This window comes from Gopherus flavomarginatus, chromosome 24, assembly GCF_025201925.1.
Source record: "Gopherus flavomarginatus isolate rGopFla2 chromosome 24, rGopFla2.mat.asm, whole genome shotgun sequence".
Taxonomy (NCBI): domain Eukaryota; kingdom Metazoa; phylum Chordata; order Testudines; family Testudinidae; genus Gopherus; species Gopherus flavomarginatus.
The window spans coordinates 367,003-387,844 of NC_066640.1; the positions used below are offsets into that span (position 1 = coordinate 367,003).

Consider the following 20,842-nt stretch of genomic DNA (forward strand, 5'->3'; position numbering starts at 1 on the left):
AGTTCTGCAGCCACTGCTCATCATCCCAGACTTGCAGGACGACGTGATCCCACCACTCAGTGCTTGTTTGCCGAGCCCAAAAGCGGCGTTCCACAGTGCTGAGCACATCCGTTACTGCCACAAGGAATGTAGTGTCATACGCGTCAGGCGACCTGATATCATCGGACTCCTCACTGTCACTTTGGAGCTGAAGGAACAGCTCAACTGCCAAACGTGATGTGCTGGCGACACTCATCAGCAAAGTCCTCAGCAGCTCGGGTTCCATTTCCCACAGAAATCGCGCTGCACAGAAACCGTTGGAAGACTCACAATGGCGCCAAACGTGGACGGAAAAATAGTGACTGCTGGGATGTGAAGCGATGCACCACGGGGCGTTGGGACAGGAAGCGGAATGACCCGCACACTTCCGTCCACTTCCCACAATCCACGGCGCCAAAATGGGATGAGGTGCTCTGTGGGATAGCTGCCCACAATTCACCACTCCCAACAGCGCTGCAAATGTGGCCACACTGCAGCGCTGGTAGCTATCAGTGTGGCCACGCTGCAGCGCTTTCTCTACACAGCTGTATGAAGACAGCTGTAACTCCCAGAGCTGTACACTTGTCAGTGTAGCCATGGCCTAAGCTTCAACTCTAGCAGCTTAGTATGTGTTAAATGCAGCATGCCTCAGCTATTCTACTTTTCAAAATTGTTAGCACATTGTAGAAAACATCCTTTAACATTACATCTTTTATTCTAGTCTAGACAAAGCCTTGGCAAGTAGGTAGCTCAAGAGATCTCTCACTCATGTCTATGTAAAAGTGCATACAGCTACACCAATCGCAAGGCAATTGCTAAGATACACTCCCACAAGGCATGCATTTTTAGTGTCGGGCTTCTGAAAACTAAGACATCCTGAAAGATACAAAACCACCACATGGTGGAAGAAAATGAATCCTCTCAAATGAAGAGTAATCACCACTGTACTGACACTATGATAAGGAACTTATCCTAGAAAATGAGGCCAAGCTGATGTGGCTTGAACACACATAAAAGCACATGGTCATCTCTGTGCTTGGAGCAGCATAGACGTGGCCAAAAGATTCTCTACTCTGGATAGTGCATGCAATGAGCAGGCTCTATGACTAGGAGGAGTCTCCCTGTACCACACACAATGGCTCGGGTTAGGATATAGATATTCAGGCCTGTCTGCAAAGGCCTATACTTGAAGAATTTAGGTGTATTCTTATCACTTAGCTAGTTATGGAGATATAAAAGAAAGAATCAAAAATCACTGTCTGTGTAACGGCCTTCTCTTACTGTGACAGTCTGAGGCCTGGTTCTTCAGCTAAGCAACCATAAACTGGGAAATGTATGGTCACATCCTCACATTCCAAACTAGTCATACTAAAATAAGGCAATCTGGGGCTGTTAGGAAGGTGATTCAATCTATCAATGATCTCTGGAGGTCCCTTCCAATCCTAATAATCTATGAATCTATGATCATCTCCAGAGAAAGGGAAGAGCCTAAAACATGTAAAAGAAAATTTAGTTTGATAGTTTTCTGTCTGGTAAGAACTCACTTATCAATAGACATAGCTGGAGAACCCTTATGTCTGTATAGATGTAGCTGTAAAACCCTTATGTCTGTATAGATACAGTTGCGAAATCCTCACTTCTGTATTGTTTTGTATGTTTATTTGCACGGTCTCTGTCTGGTTCTGTAATTGTTTCTGTCTGCTGTATAATTAATTTTGCTTGGTGTAAACTAATTAAGGTGGTGAGATATAATTGGTTAGCTACAATACGTTAGGATTGGTTAGGTAAATTTCAGTAGAATGATTGGTTAAGGTATAGCTGAGAATATTACTATATAAATTAGGGGCAAACAAAGTAAGTTGGGATTCGAAAATAAGGAAAAGGAACTTGGATTTAAGCTTGATGGAAGTTCACCCCAATAAACATCAAACTGTTTGCACCTTCGGACTTCAGGTATTGTTGCTCTCTGTTCATGCGAGAAGGACCAGGGAAGTGTGAGAGTGAAGGAATAAGCTCTCTAACAGCTCATACCATGAAGAGATGAAATTAGACCTCTATGAAAGGAGAGGTTACTTATTTATACAATAACTGGAGTTCTTAGAGAGATTTTGTCCCTCTAAGTGCTCTACCCCGGTTGTGCATACACCCACGTACTTTCAAATAGAGATTTTTGGTCCGTACCTGCACCCTCTACATTCTTATGCTCTAATCTGAGGGCACATTGGGAAGGATGGAATTGATGCCACGCCAGTTTCTTCTCAAACAAGAAAAATCCAGCCAGAGGCAAGGACTCTGAAGTATAGGGGAAGGAGGGCAGGTAGTGGGGCATCCATAGTGACAAACATCTCAAAGAACTCTAATTGCCATAAAAATAAATAACTTAGCCTTCTCCTTTGAGCAATTGTTCCTATGGATGCTGTTGTAACAACTGGGCCTACAAATTTTCTCTAACTGTGAACAAGTGTGAAAAGTGAAAGTTCATAAAATGTCAAAACAACATATGTTGGTGGGAAAAGGTGAAAAATGAAGACAAAAAGATTAAATTAGTCTAAACAAAAAGGCCTACTACTAAAATTCAAGGACTGTTAAAGTCATGCCTAGTAAACAAGCGTGAAACCAGAAATCAATGAACCAAAATTTGGTTGGAAATCAGGCCTAATTTGTTCACAAATTAATGAGAGTTCCCTTTCAAGGTCCTCAAAAACAAAACCTTGGTGGGGGTGGGGAGGGAAAGCTGGGTACCGCAACAGTGTCTGTGTCAGAAGAGGATGGAAGGAGCTTCACCACCTTGGCTGTCATTCCCATCATCTCCTGGAATCCAACCTGACCACTGTGCCTTCATTATCCTGATTCTGAGAGATGTCTAAACCTGACAAAGCCATCTCAGGAGGGGCGGGGAAAAGAGTGTCAAGTGGAAAGGTAGTGGAATCTTGGACAGAGATCTCCAAGTCCCAGAAGGGATTATCCAGTTTCTACAATGTGCAAGCGTGGGGAAAGAGGCTAGAGGCATAGTTCCCAGTAGCCATGTCATCGGAGTGTGAGACTGTACTAGCAGAAGATCCCTCTTGGTACCTGTCGGCAGAGGGCAATCAGGTTCTTCAGACACTTGAAAGCTCTCTTGCACAAGGAATCTAGTCAGCACTGGCAAAGCAGGGCACTGAGTGGCTGGTTAAAATGCAGCTGAAGATACTGGGGATGGTAACGCTGGTCAATCTGTATGTTCCTTATGTGCATGGCCCACAGAAGTGGGGGTCAGAGTCACAGATGAAGCTGGCTTCTTCAAGGAGTTTCTGTGTCTGGAAGACCAGCATCAGTGCTAAGCTGGGCTGCTTACTGGGTGAGTGAAATACTGGAGATCATTTTTTGCTGGTATGGAGGAGAGGTCAGCACCAGAGGGGATAGGAGCCTCGTAATATGCATACCAGGACATTAGGTCTCCTTGCTATCCAACTTCTGCGGCAACTTCTCCCTCTTCTTAGGCTCTCTCCTGGAGAACCTTGGTGGGGCAGAGATGGTTGGTTTGTTTGTTTTTTTTTAAAAGATGTTAGGGTCTCTGAAACTGCCCACAGGTCTCTGCTTATTGAAGCTGGAACCACAGAAATTGATGGGGCACCCAAATTGTCTGAGGCCAATGTATCAGGTGTGAGGAGTGAGAATGGAGTACTTGGGCCCTGAGGATCTCAAGGAATGTTCCATGAGGAGTAACTTAAGCCTGTCTTCTTTCAGCTTCCTAGATCTGCTCTTAAAGCCAGTGCAGACCTTGCACTCAGATGGAATGCGAGACAATCTGAGACAGCAGAGGTAGCTGGAATGTCCGTCACTGAGGGAAAAAGACTTATTAAAGGTCTGGCAGGGTTTGAAGCCTGGAGTTTTGGGCATATTCACCCTACCCACTCCCCTAAAATAGGCCACAGACAAAGAGATATCAAGGTCTCAGGGGGGTGAAAGCAGGCCCCAACTACAAAAACAAAAACGGGAGAACCACCGAAAAGCACCCAACTTGTGCAGGGAATTAATACAATAATAGAGAATAAAAAATTAAGACAAGCAAGCTAGAGGAACTCAAAGCTAACAGACAGCACGACACTCCATCTCTAGCCACACACAGTTAGAAAGGAACTGGAGTGGTTGCATATGTCTATACTCCCATATATACTCTTTCACTGCAGCACAGGGATGGACCACCTGGACACTGCTACCAAAAAACTCTGATCGAAAGCACACGGGTGTGCACACACAGCTGGAGGGGAGCACCCATAGGGACAACTACTCAAAGAACAATTTTTTTGATAACATAACAGTCAACTGTCTTAAAAAGAGTCGAAACTTAGCTTAAATTACTTCCAAAGAGATAAAGCTAAACCAAATAAAAGCACTCCACATCCCAAAAAAGTGTGTCCACACAGGGGGTTATGCTATATCAGCACAGCTACAGTGCTAGAATTACACTGGTATGGTTATACTGGTAAATTTTCCAGGCAGACAATGCTTAAAGGAAGTATTTATGAAATTTAAATACCCCACCTTATCTTAGAAAATATTTGGCACCAGGCTGGTCCAATTATGAAGACCTAATGCTTGCCTCTTGTGAAGTCTAAAATCAATATTACCCAGAAAATAACTGCCCATGCAACAAACCCCAGGCTCACTAGATAACAGAGGCTCAAAGCAGATTCACAAACCATTGCTATAATCAACTAAACCTTTTCACCCTACCTCACCAGGCATGGGGTGTTTCAAGTCCTGGACCCTGTTACCTGGCAGTAGGCTACTTGACTGGGATGGAATGCAAGACCCCGGCTGAGAGACTAATCTTGGTACAAGCCAGGTTGAGTCTAAATCCCTATCAGGATTAGCATGGGGCTGCTGGAATCATATCCTATCACCACATCTGGGTCAACCAGGGACTGCTGAAACATGGAGACCTCGCAACCTGATTCTGTTAGAGAGTTTTTAATGTGAAGAGCACTGATGGCAAACATATCAAAGTTGGCTTCCCCAGACTTCTCTGAATGCTAGCAATAAGTAGTACCGGAGATCTGGTGAGCCATTCAAATTAACTCCATCTTTGAGGAATTCAGCACACTCCCTATCTTCAAAGCACTAACAAAATGCCCATTGTGCAAATAAGCAGCAAGTACTCTGGGCCAAGAACCTCCTCTGTTAGAGCTCTCCATCCCAGGTATAATCTGTAATTTCTCATGACTTGTGGGATCTGGAGGTCCAGCCTTGGAGAAGATGTGATACTGGTGAGCATCAGGCAGGAAAGTCCTAATATCATTATTCTGATTACTACAATATACGGTATCTTGACATAAGTATATCAGTGTATCTGAATTCACCACTGACAATGTCATACAAAAAACATTTGCTGTCGCCTGATCATGTACTCTGAGTACAGTTAAAACTGATGCTCAACGAGTAAAACAATCGGTGTCTGCCAAACTTGTAGTGCTTGGGATCACGTGCATCTCATCTTGCTGAGCCATGTGCGATACAGTTGCATGACTAAAGACCAGCTGGATCTTGTGATGCAGAATGATATGCTGACACCTCTCAAAAGATAGATCTTAGTCAACCCTTCCGATAGAGAAACGTGAACACATCCAGTCAGCGAAAGCCAAGAAATTACTATCCTCCAACAACTAACAATAGCAGACACTGAGACCTCCAGTTAGGTGCCAGTCACAATGCTGATAAAGCTGATGTCCTAGTTTATTCTGGAGTATCTTTGACAGGGTTTTGGAGCTGTGCCCTGGCTCTGCTCCAGTTCCAGGCAAAAACCTGTAGCTCCGCTGCTCCATGCTCCAGCTCCGGGCTCCGCTCCAAAGCCCTAATCTTTGGAGAGAGGAGAATGAACTAGCCAAGCGGCTGACATTCCCAAAATAATGAAAACATTAAGAACAGTCGCTACCTTAAAGGGCAACTGCAAGGGCCAGGTTAGAATCCCCACCATATGAATAAGAAATCCTACAAAGGCTAAATACCAAAATGTCTCACAGGGCATAGGTTCTCCCTAAACAAATTGGGGGGCGGGGAGCTGCTGTTACTCCATTTTAGTAGGATTTCAAATAAATGACAAACTCAATGAGGCAATGCCTTCAAGCAGTGTCTCTTCATTACCAGCCACCCTGGGTGAATCATCTAAGAGTGAACGCATTATAAATTTGACATGTCGCAGGACTGACCAGTGATGACTCCTTGTGAATTGATGCTCCATGTGCCCAAGAGACTATTGTGTCTCACGCCAGTGACCATGGGTCTAGTGCCAAGCTTCCATCCTCAAATGTACTTCCATTTAATGGGCACTGTGATGAAGGTTATCAGCAGAAAGGTGCTCAGACAAAGCACAGCAAAGATTTAACCTAATCTTGCCTTCACAGGGGCTCAAATCTGAGTCAGCAGAATAGTTCTTCTGTCCCCCACTCCCACACGTACACACTTCTTGCTGAAACACTGAAGACTGTCCACAACTTGAGAGGAGACACTGATGGGATGGATCAGTGCTTTCATGCTTTTAAGAACTCAAATGTGAAATTGCAGAACTACTAACTACGGTTTGTAACCTGTCCCTTAAATTGGCTTCTGCACCCAATGACTGGAAGATACTTAATGTAACGCCAATATTTAAAAAGGGCTCCAGTGGTGATCCCAGCAACTACAGACTGCTAAGTCTAACATCAGCACCAGGAAAATTAGTTGAAACAATGGTAAAGAATAAAATTGTCAGACATATAGAAGAACATAAATTGTTGGGCAAAAGTCAACATGGTTTCTGTAAAGGGAAATCATGTCTTACTAATCTAGAAAGAGTTCTTTGAAGGGGTCAACAAACATGTGGACAAGGGGGATCCAGTGGACATAGTGTACTTAGATTTCCAGAAAGCCTTTGACAAGGTCCTCACCAAAGGCTCTTACATAAATTAAGTTGTCATGGGATAAGAGGGAAGATCCTTTCATGGATTGCAAACTGGTTAAAAGACAGGGAACAAAGGGTAAATTTTCAGAACGGACAGGGGTAACTAGTGGTGTCCCCCAAGGGTCAGTCCTAGGACCAATCTTATTCAACATATTCATAAATGATCTGGAGAAAGGGGTCAACTGTGAGGTGGCAAAGTTTGCAGATGATACTAAACTGCTCCAGATAGTTAAGACCAAAGAAGACTGTGAAGAACTTCAAAAAGATCTCACAAAACTAAGCGACTGCACAACAAACTGGCAAATGAAATTTAATGTGAATAAATGTAAAGTAATACACATTGGAAAAAATAATCCCAACTATACATACAATATGATGGGGGCTAATTTAGCTACTACTACTCAGGAAAAAGATCTTGGGAGTCATTGGGGATATTTCTATGAAGACAACCATGCACTGTGAAGTGGCAGTCAAAAAAGCAAACAGGATGTTAGGAATCATTAAAAAGGGAAGAGAGAGTAAGACGGAGAATATCTTATTGCCCTTATATAAATCGATGGCATGCCCACATCTTGAATACCATGTACAGATGAGACCACACCTCAAAAAAGATATTCTGGCACTAGAAAAGGTTCAGAGAAAGGCAACTAAAATGATTAGGGGGTTGGAACGAGTCCCATATGAGAAGAGATTAAAGAGGCTAGGACTTTTCAGCTTGGAAAAGAGGAGACTAAGGGGGGATATAATAGAGGTATATAAAATCATGAGTGGTGTGAAGAAAGTGAATAAGGAAAAGTTATTTACTTGTTTCCATAATATGAGAACTAGGGGCCACCAAATGAAATTAATGGGCAGCAGGTTTAAAATAAATAAAAGGAAGTTCTTCACACAGTGCACAGTCAACTTGTGGAACTCCTTGCTTGAGGAGGTTGTGAAGGCTAGAACTATAACAGGGTTTAAAAGAGAACTGAATAACTTCATGGAGGTTAAGTCCATCAATGGCTATTAGCCAGGCTGGGTAAGGAATGGTGTCCCTAGCCTCTGTTTGTCAGAGGGTGGTGATGGATTGCAGGAGAGAGATCACTTGATATTACCTGTTAGGTTCACTCCTTCTGGGGCACCTGGCTTTGGCCACTGTCAGTAGACAGGATACTGGGCTGGATGGACCTTTGGCCTGACCCAGTACTGCCACTCTTATATGCTTATGTTCACACTTTCCTCTTTCTTAGAAGAATAGCTGGCGTGCCATGCTCAGGGCCATACTGATGCCCAGATTTGGGGTTGGGAAAAAAATTGCTCTCAGTTCAGACTGGCAGGGACCCCAGAGGGTTTCAACTTCCTCCGAAACATGAGGCATAGTTCACCTGCTAGGATCATCTGGACATCATCATCTGGCCATTGCAGGGACCTCAAGCATTGGTGAAAACCTTGGTCTCTCTTGTTCTCTTCACTATTTAATCTGAGTCCTGGATATTTTAGACTAAATGAAGTTTAAGGCTAAGAATAGGAGCAACTGGGTGAATTTTAATGATCTATGATCTAGTGAAGGCCAGACTAGGTTGTCTAATGGTCCCTTCTAGCCTTACACTGTATGAAACTAACCAGCTATTACCAAGGCTTTCAGGGAACCAAGAACATGATTGTTAATTACCTGTACTACAGTAAAACCTAGGAACCCCAATCAAAGATCAGAGCCCCATCATGCAAGTACTGTACAGACGGAAAATAAAGAACTTACAGGCTCGATGTGAGACAGGACATGACAGTGGAGAATACAAACTAGGTGGAGTAACAAGAACAAGAAATTAGCAAAAACCCTGAAGTCTCAGCTCATCTATTGCTTAGCCAATGCTAGCTGGCAGCGATTTGGAAGCATCACAGAAGTAGACAAGTTAAGGAGCAACTTGAGGGAAAATTAGGCAGCTTCACCGTTTGTGTTGGGGAGTGTACTCGCTCCCCCTTCCCCCATGTATGGAAACACTGTAAGAGAGTTGGTAGATGCTGGAGAAAGCAGTAGACAGGCAAGTGATGAAGATCATCTTCATCATGCCAGTAATGGCAAAGTCAACAGCTTGATAAGTGAATAGATCTGAAGGAAAGGGTGGGACTAAATAGTGAAGAGTCTTAAAAAGCAAGGATTCTGTCTGAAGCAGTGGTGGAGGTGGAGAGGCACAGAGGGAGGTGATGTACCAGGAAGGTGAACCCAGCAGCAGCATTTTGAATAGACTTGAATAGAATGATGCGGCTGGTTTCATGGTCAGAAAAAAGATTAGTAAGTCAAGGCAATGAAAATGCCTGAACAAGAACCTTGATGGTCTGGACAGAAAGAAAAGGCTGAATCTTGGAAACTTAAGCTAGGTAGAAGCAACAAGACTCGGACACTGCTGGAAGCGTGGCTTGAGAGTTGAGGGTTGAGTCAAAGATGACGCCCCAATTACAGGCCTGAGTGTCAGAAATAATGATCCAAGGCCTGGAAACTTGCTTTACAGTGAGAAACTAAAAAAGGTCACTATTTATTTTATCTAAGACTAGTTATGGGTTGGCTTGATAAGTCTATGAACAACAGAAAAGGTTTCAATAGATATAGTTTGTACTGTATCTAACAAAGATAGAACAAGATCCAATGATTGGAAGCTTAAGCTAAGCAAATTTAGACTAGAAATAAGCTGCACTTTCTTTGAATCAAAATTGCATGTCTTTCTAAATGATTCTGTCTAGCTGAACCGGAACTTATGGGTTTGATGCAGGGATTACTGAGTGAAATTTTATGGTCTGTGTTATGCAAGAGGTTGGACTAGATGATCACAAAAATCTTTCCTGGTCTTAATCTATGAGTAAAGAAAGTTGTTTAATATCCCTGCTTTGTTTACTGATTTAAGCCCACATTCCTCACTGTCTTGCTTCAGTTGTGGCAGTGACGAGGATGAGACTTAGGTTCATGAGGGAAGGCAGAGGAAAAAGCAGCACAATATCAAGGAAAGAGGATCTGCTCGCCCTCCACGTTAGGTAGTCTGCCCATAGCATAGAAGATGATGGCAGGACTGGAGAATTAGATAGAAACCAAGGAAGTACATCTTCTCCCTTATTTTCTTGCTGTAAAAGAATTAGAAAACCCTTTACCTGTCTGTGAAGGAGGGAACTGTGTTAAAGATGAAGTTCTTTCACGTTTTATAGGAGGACAGTAACTCCCATCCTCACGGTCAGATTCTGTAGAGATAAAGGATTTAAGAGATAAAACAGACAAAATTCTAATTAGACAGCAACTAGCAATCCAAAATAACTAAAACACTTCCTTCCTTACCTTCTCCATCTTCTGGGCTTGATGCATCTGCTGACCTCTGCAATCACAAGAAAAATTAAGATTTTATATCATAGATTGATAGAAAAAAATACCCCATTCTCTAGATAATCCCATATGCCTTAACTGTTGGTTTGGAGACTTTCTGCAATCACAGGTTGGTATTCAAACTGTAGAAACAGAGTATATTATGTTCAAACATACTGGACATCAGACAGACTCCAACTTAACAGGATGTAAGCAAAAAACACAAATGTGCAGTGTTTAAGATGAACGGAAACATTATTTTTTGCATATCTTTTGTAACTGGCTGTATCTGAAAGTACATTCCCAAGTGTTACAGTACCTGATATAAGCTATGAAAACGTTAACTCAAGCAATTCTAGTATTTCTATATTATGAAAGCCCACAACTGATGAATGTTTGCGTGTCTGACTGGCTCAGGAAATTAAAATAAGTTTTTGTTGTTTAAACCCAAAAAATTCTAACTTCACAGTAAATGTGTAAACTCCTTGGGAGTTTATTCTAAACCACTAGTGCACAAATTCCTTAAATATGAACAAACAGACCACTCAACAGAAAGCAAAATTAGTTTTTTTTAAGTGTTCAAAGAATTTTACAAGATGCAGCGCTACACAGTTGTCTTCACTGGCAGTGGATCAAAAACTGAAACCAGTATAAGAAACCGTGATTAAGGCGACAATTTAGTCACGGAGGTCATGGAAGTCACAGAATCCATGACTTCCAGAGACCTCTGTGACTTCAGCCTGTGGGGCTTGGGAGCTGCAGGATCCACAGCCGCACATGGAGGCCAGGAGCTGCAGGATACCCCTGCCGTCTCTTGCAGTCCCTGGAGCTCCAAGCTGTCACAGGTAGTGGGGATACCCTACAGCTGCCAGCTGCTGTGGGGGCCCCCAGAGCTCCTGGCCCCTGCAGGCAGCAGGGCACCCCTGGACCTGCAGGCAGGCAGGAGTACCTCACTGCTCCCAGCCATGGACTGCGGGGAACTCTGGAGCTCCAATACACAACCCAGGTGGGGGACCCCAGAGCTCCTGCCCCACTGCAGGCAGTGTGGGGACCTGCAGATCCCCATTTTGTCACAGATTGGTCACGGCTTCTGTGAATTTTTCTTTATTGCCCGTGACCTGCCCCTGAATTTTACTAAAAACACTCATGACAAAATCTTAGCTTCCAAGGGCAAGTATCCCTTACATTTAATAAAAATCAATACACTTTAAAAAAAAAATCTGCACTACTGACAATGACTAGATATTATCTACTTCATAGCTGTCCTTAAGTAAAATTTGAGAACTCTCTATTCTTTAAGTTTCAGGAAAGAATGCAAGGTAATTATTTCTGAATATACACACTTCCATATTTATCAGCCTTCTGATAGTGATATTTAATTCTATGAACCATGCTATCACAAGATAACATGACCAAAGTAATGGTTGCAAGTTGATATCATCAATCATGGTTGAAAATAACCTGTTTTCCCATGGAGAGGATGAAAGAGGACTATGCAATTTCATGACTGCCTCTTGGATCGACTAGGCTTGGAACCCACAAAGGGAGAGGAAATTCTTGATGTAGTCACAAAGTAGTACACAGAATCTGGTCCAAGAAGTGCATATAGCTGATCTGCTTGGTAACAGCGATCATAATGTAATTAAAGTTCATATCCTTGTAGGGGGAAAATACCAAAGAAGCCCATTACAGTTGCATTTAACTTCACAAAGGACAACTACATAAAAATGAAGAAGCTAGTTATAGGGAACTTAAAAGTCACAAGAGTGAAATGCATGCCAGCTGCACAGACACTTTTTTAAAACACTATAACAAAGGTTCAAGCTATATGTATACTCCAAATTAAAAAAAAAAAAAAAAAAGACGACAATCACTAGCAGAGTTAAAGAGGGAGATGGGGACAAAAAGACATCTTTAAAAATTGGAAGTCAGATCCTACTGAGGATATTAAAAAGGAACAAACTCTGGCAAGTCAAGTGTAAAAGTATAACTAGGTAGGCCACAAAATAACAATTTGATGAACGGCTAGCAACAGACAAAAAAAAAAAAAAGAGCAAAAAAATTTTTTTTTATTTTTTAAGTACACCAGAAGCAGGAAGCCTGCCAAACTATCAGTGGGGCCATTCGATGATTGAGGTACTAAAGGAGCACTCAAAGACAACAAGAACACTGGGGAGAAGCTAAATGAATTCTTTACATCAGTCTTCACTGCATAGGATGAGAAAGAATTCCACACCTAAGCCATTCTTTTTAGGTAACAAATCTGAGGAACTGTCCCAGACTGAGGCATCAATAGACGAGATTTTGGGGAAAAAACCTGAAATAGTAAGTCAGCAGGACCAGGTAGTATGAACCTAAGAGTTCTGAAGGAACTAAAATACGAAGTTGCAAAACTACTAACTCTGGTATGTAACCTGTTGCTTAAATGAGCTTCTGTCCCAGACAACTAGCTAATGTTAGAGCCTTTTTTAAAAAAAAATTGGTGTAAAGGCAATCCTGGCAATTACAGGCTAGCGTGCCTAACTTCAGTGCCAGGCAAATTATTGAAACTATAGTAAAGAACAGAATTATCAGACATATAAATGAACACAGTATGTTGAGGAACTGTCAGCCTCGCTTTTGTACAGGGAAATCACGCCTTGCCGATCTTTAGAATTCATTGAGGGGATCAAACATGTGGAAAAGAGTGATTCAGGGTACGTCTTCACTACCAGCCGTATCGGCAGGTAGCAATCGATTTCTCGAGGATCGATATATCGCTTCTCATCTAGACACGATATATCGATCCCCGAACACACTCCTGTCGACTCCGGAACTCCACCAACGCGAACGGCGGTAGCGGAGTTGACAGGTGGCGCCGCGGACGTCGATCCCGCGCCGTGAGGATGGTAGGTAACTCGATCTAAGATACTTCGACTTCAGCTACGCTATTCATGTAGCTGAAGTTGCGTATTTTAGATCGAGCCCCTCCCTTAGTGTAGACCAGCCCTCAGTAGACACAATGCACTTAGATTTTCAGAAAGCCTTTTACAAGGTCCCTCACCAAAGGCATTTAAGCAATCTAAGCAGTCTAAGCAATCATGGGATAAGAGGGTAGGAGACTGGACTCGATGACCTCTCAAGGTCCCTTCCAGTCCTAGAGTCTATAAGAGGGAAGGTCCTCTTAGGAAACAAAGCATAGGAATAAACAGTCAGTTTTCACAACGGAGAGAGGTAAATAGTGGAATCCCCCACGGACGTGTACTGGGACCAGTGCTGTTCAACATGTCCATAAATGATCTGGAAAAAGGGATAAACAGTGAGATGGCAAAGTTTGCAGATGATACAAAATTACTTAACATAGTTACAATCAAATCTGACTGCAAAGAGTTACAAAAGGGTCTCATTAAACTGGCTGACTAGGCAACACAATGGCTGATGAAACTCAGTGTTGATAAATGCAAAGTAATGCATGTTGGAAAACATGATCCCAACTATACATACAAAATGATGGGATCTACATTCATTGTTTCCACTCATAAAAGATCTTTGAGTCATCGTGGATAGTTCTCTGAAAACATCTACTCAATATGCACCAGCAGTTATAAAAGCAAAAAAAAAAAAAATGTTAGGTTAGAAACCATTAGGAAACGATAAGACAGAAAATGTAATACCACTATATAAATCCATCGTACACTCACACCTTGAATACTTCATGCAGTTCTGATCAGCCCATCTCAAAACATAGCAACTAGAATTGAAAAAAGTATAGCGATTGGCAAAAAAAAAGATCAAGGGTAAGGAACAGCTTCCATACAAGGAGAGATTGAAAGGACTAGGGCAGTCCATCTTAGAAAAGAGAGGACTAAAGGGGGAGGATATGATAAAGGTCTATAAAATCATGACTGGTGTGGAGAAAGTGGATAGGGAAGCATTATTTACCCCTTCACATAACACAAGAACCAGGAGTCACCCAATGAAATTAATAAGCAGCAGCTTTATAACAAACGTAAGGAAGCACTTCTTTACACAACACACTGTCAACCTGTAGAACATACTGCTAATGGATGTTGTAAGGGTCAAAAGTGTAACTGGGTTCAAAAAATAATTTAGGTAAGTTCATGGAGGATAGGTCCATCAACGACTCAGACAAGATGGCCAGGGAAGCAGCCCTGTGTTCTGGGTGTCCCTAAACCTCTGACTGACAAAAGCTGGACTGGATATTGGGATGGAACACTCAATAATTGCCCTGTTCTGTTCATTCCCTCTGAAGCATCTGGCACCAGACAGGATACTGAGCTAGATGGACCAAGCTGGAGCGATTAGGAGGATACGTGTTTTGTCCGTTTTTACTTTCTCCAGGACCTTGGCAATGACGGGAAACAGGGGAAAAGCGTAAAGAAGTTGACCCGACCATGACAGGAGGAAGGTGTCGCAGATCACGTTCTTCCCCACTCCCCCTCGGAACAGAACCTGTGGCAACGGTGCTTCTGCCTGGTCGCAAACAAGTCTACTTGGGTAGAGCCCCACGCTCAGAAGAGCTGGTGAGTGACCTCCGAATGAAGCAACCACTTGTGTTGGGAGGAGAAAACCCTGTTCAGGCCATTGGCCTGTGTGCTGTTGATGCTCAGCAGGTGGAAGGCCTTTAGGGAGCTGTCGTGGGCGATACAAAACTCCCAGAGGTTGAGGGCTTCCAGGTAGAGGGCCAATGTAAAACATCATGGCGGTGTTGTCTGTGAGTACTCTGACCACCTTACTGCGCAGCTGCGAGCTGAACGCCACGCATGCTAATCGTATCGCCCTGAGCTCCCTGACATTTATGTGAAGGGACAGTTCCTCGGCCAACCACATCCCTTGGGTCTGAGAGTTCCCTAAGTGGGCTCCCCATCCCAGGTCTGACGCATCGGATACTAGGTCTAATGATGGTGTGGGGTCCCAGATGGGAATTCCCTGGAGCATATTGTCCAGGCAGGACCACCATTGAAGTGTGGCGATCACCCATGCCGGTACCACAGGGACCTTGTCTAGTTTGTCCCGGGCCTGGGAGAACTCTGAGGCCAACCAAAGTTGGAAGGGCCTCATCCGAACCCTAGTGTGGCAGACCACATATGTGCACACCACTATGTGGCCCAGGAACTGTAAGAATGCCCTGGCTGTGGTAACGGGAAACTCTGTGAGCAAGGCTAAGCCCCTTCAGGGTCAGGAACCTGTCCCTGGGAAGGGAGGCTGCGGCCTTGGAGGCATCCAGGAGAGTGCCTATGAATTCTATGTGCTGCACTGGGACCAATGTCAACTTGGCCTCATTTACTAGAAGACCCTGTTTGACACACGTAGCCAAGAACAGGTCAACATGGATCTGAACCTGCCTTTGAGCAGCCAGTCGTCGAGGTAGGGGAATATTTGTTCCCCTCAACGTCTGCGGTAGGCCGCCACTACCGCCATACACTTTGTGAATACCCTGAGTGCAGTGGACAGGCCAAAGGGAAGGACTGTAAACTGGTAGTGATCCTGTCCCACTAGGAAATGAAGGAAGTGTCTGTGCCCCTCAAATATGTGGATATGGAAGTAAGCATTCTGGAGGTCCAGGGTCACATACCAACCATCAGGGTCCAGGGAGGGTATGATACATGCCAGGGAGACCATGCAGAACCGGCATTCTGCCATGAACCGACTAAGGCTTCGCAGATCCAGAATGGGCCTGAGTCCCCCTTTCACCTTGGGGATCAGGAAGTAATGGGAGTAGAACCCTTTCCCATGGAATTCCCACGGAACCTCCTCCAGGGCTCCCAAGCTGAGGAGCCGACTCACTTCCTGCTGCAGCAGGGTCCCCCCTGCCGACTGAGGGAAGGGGGAGGGAGGGCAGGGGTGAGACACTGTAGCATATAACCCTGGGAAATGGTGCTGAGGACCCATCGGTCCAATGTTATTCAGGACCATTCTGTAAGGAATGCAGACAAGTGGTTGCTGAAACCCAACTTCATTGGTGGGAGGGTCTTTTCGGGAGTCACTGGGGTACTCTCCAACAGCCAGTCAAAACCGCTTCTTGCCCTGCTGCTTGCCCCTGGAGGGCCCAGACTGCGGGGCAGAGCAAGGCTGCCTTTGAGGTCGCCTTTTCTGAGTTTTGGACCTCTTATAGGCAGGCTCATATCTAGGCTGAGGCGCAGGAATGGAGGCTTGTGACTTGGCCTTTTCCTTGAGCGGAACATAGAGCCCATGGGTTTGAAGGGTGGTACGTGAGTTCTTCATGCCATGGAGCCTCATGGTGGTTGACGGCAAGGACCTGTTAGCGGAACAAAGGGAAGATCCTGCATCACAGGCTGCGCCTCTCCAGAGAGCCCGGACAGCAGTAGCCACGATGCCCTGTGCATGGACACAGCCAAGGCCATGGACCGAGCAGCCATGTCAGCAGCATCCGACACCATTTGCAGAGCAGCTTTTGCAGCAGTGGCACCCTTCTCCACCAGCACCTTAAAATCCTTCTTTTCACACTTCAGAAGGGAGGATCAGAATTTCGACAGTGATCCCCACAAGTTAAACTCATAATGACTGAGGAGGGCCTAGTGGTTGGCCACCCTGAGCTGGAAGCTGGTGGACGCATAAAGCTTCCTGCCAAACAAGTCCAGCCTTTTGGAGTCTTTATTTTTGGGTGCAGGACCTGGTTGGCCTTGTCTCTGCCTGTGGTTCACAGACTCTACCACTAGGGAGGTGGGGGTCAGGTACAGAGATATTCATGCCCCTTCGTGGGCACGAAGTATTTGCGCTCTGCCTGTTTCGATATCAGGGCAAGAGAGGCTGGTGTTTGCCAGAGGGCATTAGAGATGTTGGCTACCCCTTCACGGAGCGGGAGGGCCACTCTGCCCGGTGCCAAGGACTAGAGTACATTGAACAGCGAGTCCGAGGGTCCCTCCATCTCCTCAGCCTGGAGGTGGAGATTGGACGCTACTCGCTTTAACAGCTCCTGATGGGTCCTGAAGTCCTCCTGTGGTACGGAGGAGGGGGGCAGAGCTGCGATCTTGTCCTCCAGTGCGGGGGAAGGGGGCCGGTTCTGGGCTCTGCACACTGGCCGGTGCCACAGGATCCTCCCCTTTGTCGGACTCCTCTTGTGGTGCCAAGGAGCCATGACACGCCGATGTATTCCTCGGAGGTCTGGATAGGTAACGGAGCCTCCGATGTTCCCACTATCGACCGAGGGCCTTGCTGGACGTGCAAGGGGGGCCAGGGGATCCACTGGCACCACTGGCCCTGCTACGGGGGCCCCTGCCATTGGCCCTGGTGCGACGCCAGCGGCACCAGCTGGTCGAGGTGGCCCAGCTGGGTCATAGGGCACTGCGTGCGGGACGAGGTCGGGGTTGCCAATGACCTGTTGGTGCTGTGCAAACGGTAGGCGCGGTGGTGCTGAGCACGTTGTCCGCCACGGTATCTGGGCTCCAGCGTCAAGGAACGGTGCCGCCTTGAGCTGCTACTAGCTGAGACACTTTGAGGCCTGGATCCATGACGATGTGGAGCTGGCGATCTGCACCGGGAGTCGCAAGCTCGGTGCCTCGACGCGCAAAAGTCAGAACGTGACTGGCGACAGCAGCTGTGTCGAGAGTGGCTCCTGTAGCTCTTCCTAGAGTGGGAGTGCCTATGGCGTTGGTGCCTGTCCTGCTGATACCCTGTATTCGGCGTGGAGCTCCAAAGGCACTCTACGAGACAGCCAGGAGGGCGACGGGAGCAGAGGCTGGGGGCTGTGCCCTGACAGGACACTAGGTGACGAACAAGCCCAAGAGCGGTCCCCTGACTGGGATCTGCGTCGAGTTGGCGTCGGCTGCCGAGATCCCAGGGGCGGCTTCCCTCTTGAGTGGGGTCCGCATGCCAGCAGTGCCCCAGGCACCTGCAGAATCACAATACCTTTGGCCTCCCGCAGGGCCTCCGGTGTCGAAGGCATCCGGACTTCAGCCAGAGAGGTCTGAGTTGATGGAACCAGGCTGCTCCACTCGACCTGAGTCTAGAGCCCAGGGGGGAACCAGAGCTGCCCAACGTGGGTCTAGCCTCTCTCCGTGCCTTCTCTAGACGCTTCTGAGATGACGAAGCCTTCCTTTGCTTTTTCGACAAGGAGCAGTGCCGGCCACTGGAAGGTGCCGGGGGATCGCCGCGCGCCGACGACTAAGTGCCCGGTACTGATTCTGCTCAGCGCACCGGGGTGGGAGCCAGTGCCAACTCCATCAGAAGGGCCTGAAGTCTAACGTCTCTCTTTTTTTCTTCCTGGGTTTGAAGGACCTGCAGATTTTACAGCGGTTGCCGATATGGGATTTGGCCAGGCAGCAGAGACACTCCGTGTGCGGGTCACTTCTGGGCATCGAACGCCTACAAGACTCGTACAGTTTAAACCCCGGGGCCCGGGGCATGCTCCAGCCCAAACTCTAACTAGCTAAACTAGAACTTTTAACGGACTAACTGAAACAGGTACTACTGAACAAGACGAGATTTGGGATGAGCTGCAGCAAAGCTGGAGCAAGTAGTTCCAATGAATCATTGCTGGTGGCAAGAAGGAACTGAGGGGGTAGGAAGCATAGTGGCGTCACTCCAGAAGTCGCAGCAGCGCTCCTCATATGGGTACTGCTGAGGGAAAAACTTCCGGCACCAGTGCACGTGGCGAGCATGCACACTTACTGTGGAAAAGAAGAACCTCCAGTGAAGGAGCTTCTACAACCTTCCGAGGCGTCTGTTCCGTTTCCTACTGTTCTTACAGTTAGGAAGTTTTTCCTGAGATTTAATCCAAATCTGCTATGCTGTAATTTGAACCTACTGCTAAATCTGTAGCTGAAAGAAATTAGATGGAAATAAGGAGATGCTCTTCAAGTGTATGTGCACGTGACCCTTTTTATATTTTCCCTTTATCATCAGTGATTTAAAGAGTTCCCCTTTAGTGGGAATCTTTAATACTGCAAGAGGAGAGAATGTTTAACATACGTTTTTACAATCATGTAATCGCAAACCTGTAACACATAAGCAGGTTGATAGAGTCCCTTTAAATCAATGGGAATCCTTCCACTGACTTCAAAGGCTCCATGATAATTTCCGTACAAAGTTACTGTTCCAGGGATATAATAATACATATTGTAGTTTGAAGGGCTGTTCAGACACACAGGAGATCAGAAAACACAATGTGGTGTGGTCTAAACATTTTATTGGCTTGAATGACCACATTACACATTGAAGTCCTTGTCGTTTGTGAGTTACGCAGGTTATCCCAAGTAATCATCAATAAAACAGTGCTCAACTGCTACATTCTGTCGGTGAAGTGTATGAATACTAGGAAGCCTCATCAGTAGGGCCCTACCAATTTCACGGCTCTGAAAAACATGTAATGGACCCTGAAATATGCCCTTCTCCATGAAATTCTGATCTCTCTCATGCGGCTGGGAGTGCCCCAGCCAGGGCCCCTAGCTGCAAGTCCCTGCCGGGCTGGGAGGGACAGGACTTGCCCTTCCTCTGCATGGCCGCTCGGGGTCAGGTGGGAGGAATCAGACCCACTTCTGGGTACCTTTTGAGTTGGGAGCCCCAACTGTTACAACACTGTGAAATTTCAGATGTAAACATCTGAAAATGTGAAGCTGATCAATTAAAAAACCCTCTGGCCATGAAATTGATCAAAATGGACCGTGAATTTGGTAGGGCCCTACTCAGACATCTATGCAGAGGGAAGTGCTATATATCCACTGCCTCAGAATGAATTCTACATATCTTAGACCAAAACCTTTGCAGATTAAGTCAACATAAAAAGTATGCATGCCAAATTCGCTAGTGGCTGCTGACGCTGCCAATATCATTTAAAAAGACAGTGGTTGCAAATAACAGAAAAAAGGAAAATCTCTCATTTGCTAATTTTTTTTCCTACTTAGCATGCCGACTGATATGAATGCCTGAGTTTCTCCCCCGCACCAGAATCCAGAGAGAGTTCAGAGCTGTCAATAAGGGTTCAGACAGGAAAGCACCAACTACCAATAATTCCAGACTGAAAAACTTTCCACGCTGTAATTTATCTTAGCAAACCTATGTTAGGTATCAGCAATTTCCACTAACCCTAACAGCTAAGATGTAATTAGCAGGGCAACAAAATCATACAAGGGAGAGAAAAAAAGATGAGCATAAGAAAAAATTCAACTTGGGTAATTAAATTCAGCCTGCTTAAAAATTTTCCTCTAGCTGGAGGAAAAGACGGTTACTCACCTTTGTAACTGTTGTTCTTCGAGATGCATTGCTCATATCCATTCCAATTAGGTGTGCACGCGCTGCATGCACGATAGTCGGAAGATTTTTACCCTAGCAACACTTGGTGGGTCAGCTGAGGCGCCCCCTGGAGTAGCACCCTTATGGCGCCAGATACATGCCCCTGCCAACCCAGCGCCTCCTCAGTTCCTTCTTGCTGGTTACTCCGACAGTGCAGAAGAAGGACGGGTTTGGAATGGATATGAGCAACACATCTCGAAAAACAACAGTTACAAAGGTGAGTAACCGTCTTTTCTTCTTCGACTGCTTGCTCATATCGATTCCAATTAGGTGACTCCCAAGCCTTACCAAGTAAGATGTCGTGGAGTGAAGGACCGCTGAAACAAATG

The 20,842-nt window shown here is 45.5% G+C and overlaps 2 protein-coding genes across 5 annotated transcripts in view; one reads left to right on the forward strand and one right to left on the reverse strand.

Moving 5' to 3' along the window:
• The window catches only part of RANBP3 (RAN binding protein 3), a 232,275-nt gene that overhangs the window by 139,033 nt on the left and 72,400 nt on the right, over positions 1–20,842 (reverse strand). For all 4 annotated transcript variants that reach the window (XM_050933753.1, XM_050933755.1, XM_050933752.1 and 1 more), the window contains 2 exons: positions 10,239–10,275; positions 10,058–10,144 (listed from right to left, as the gene is read on the reverse strand). In XM_050933753.1, coding sequence (XP_050789710.1) covers positions 10,058–10,144; positions 10,239–10,275 — 124 coding nt within the window. The remainder of the gene's footprint in view (positions 1–10,057; positions 10,145–10,238; positions 10,276–20,842) is intronic.
• LOC127040023 (excitatory amino acid transporter 1-like) overlaps positions 14,610–20,842 on the forward strand; it is a 257,902-nt gene continuing 251,669 nt past the window's right edge. Inside the window, exon 1 of the mRNA XM_050933758.1 lies at positions 14,610–14,785. The gene's annotated coding sequence lies outside the window, so the exon portion shown is untranslated. The remainder of the gene's footprint in view (positions 14,786–20,842) is intronic.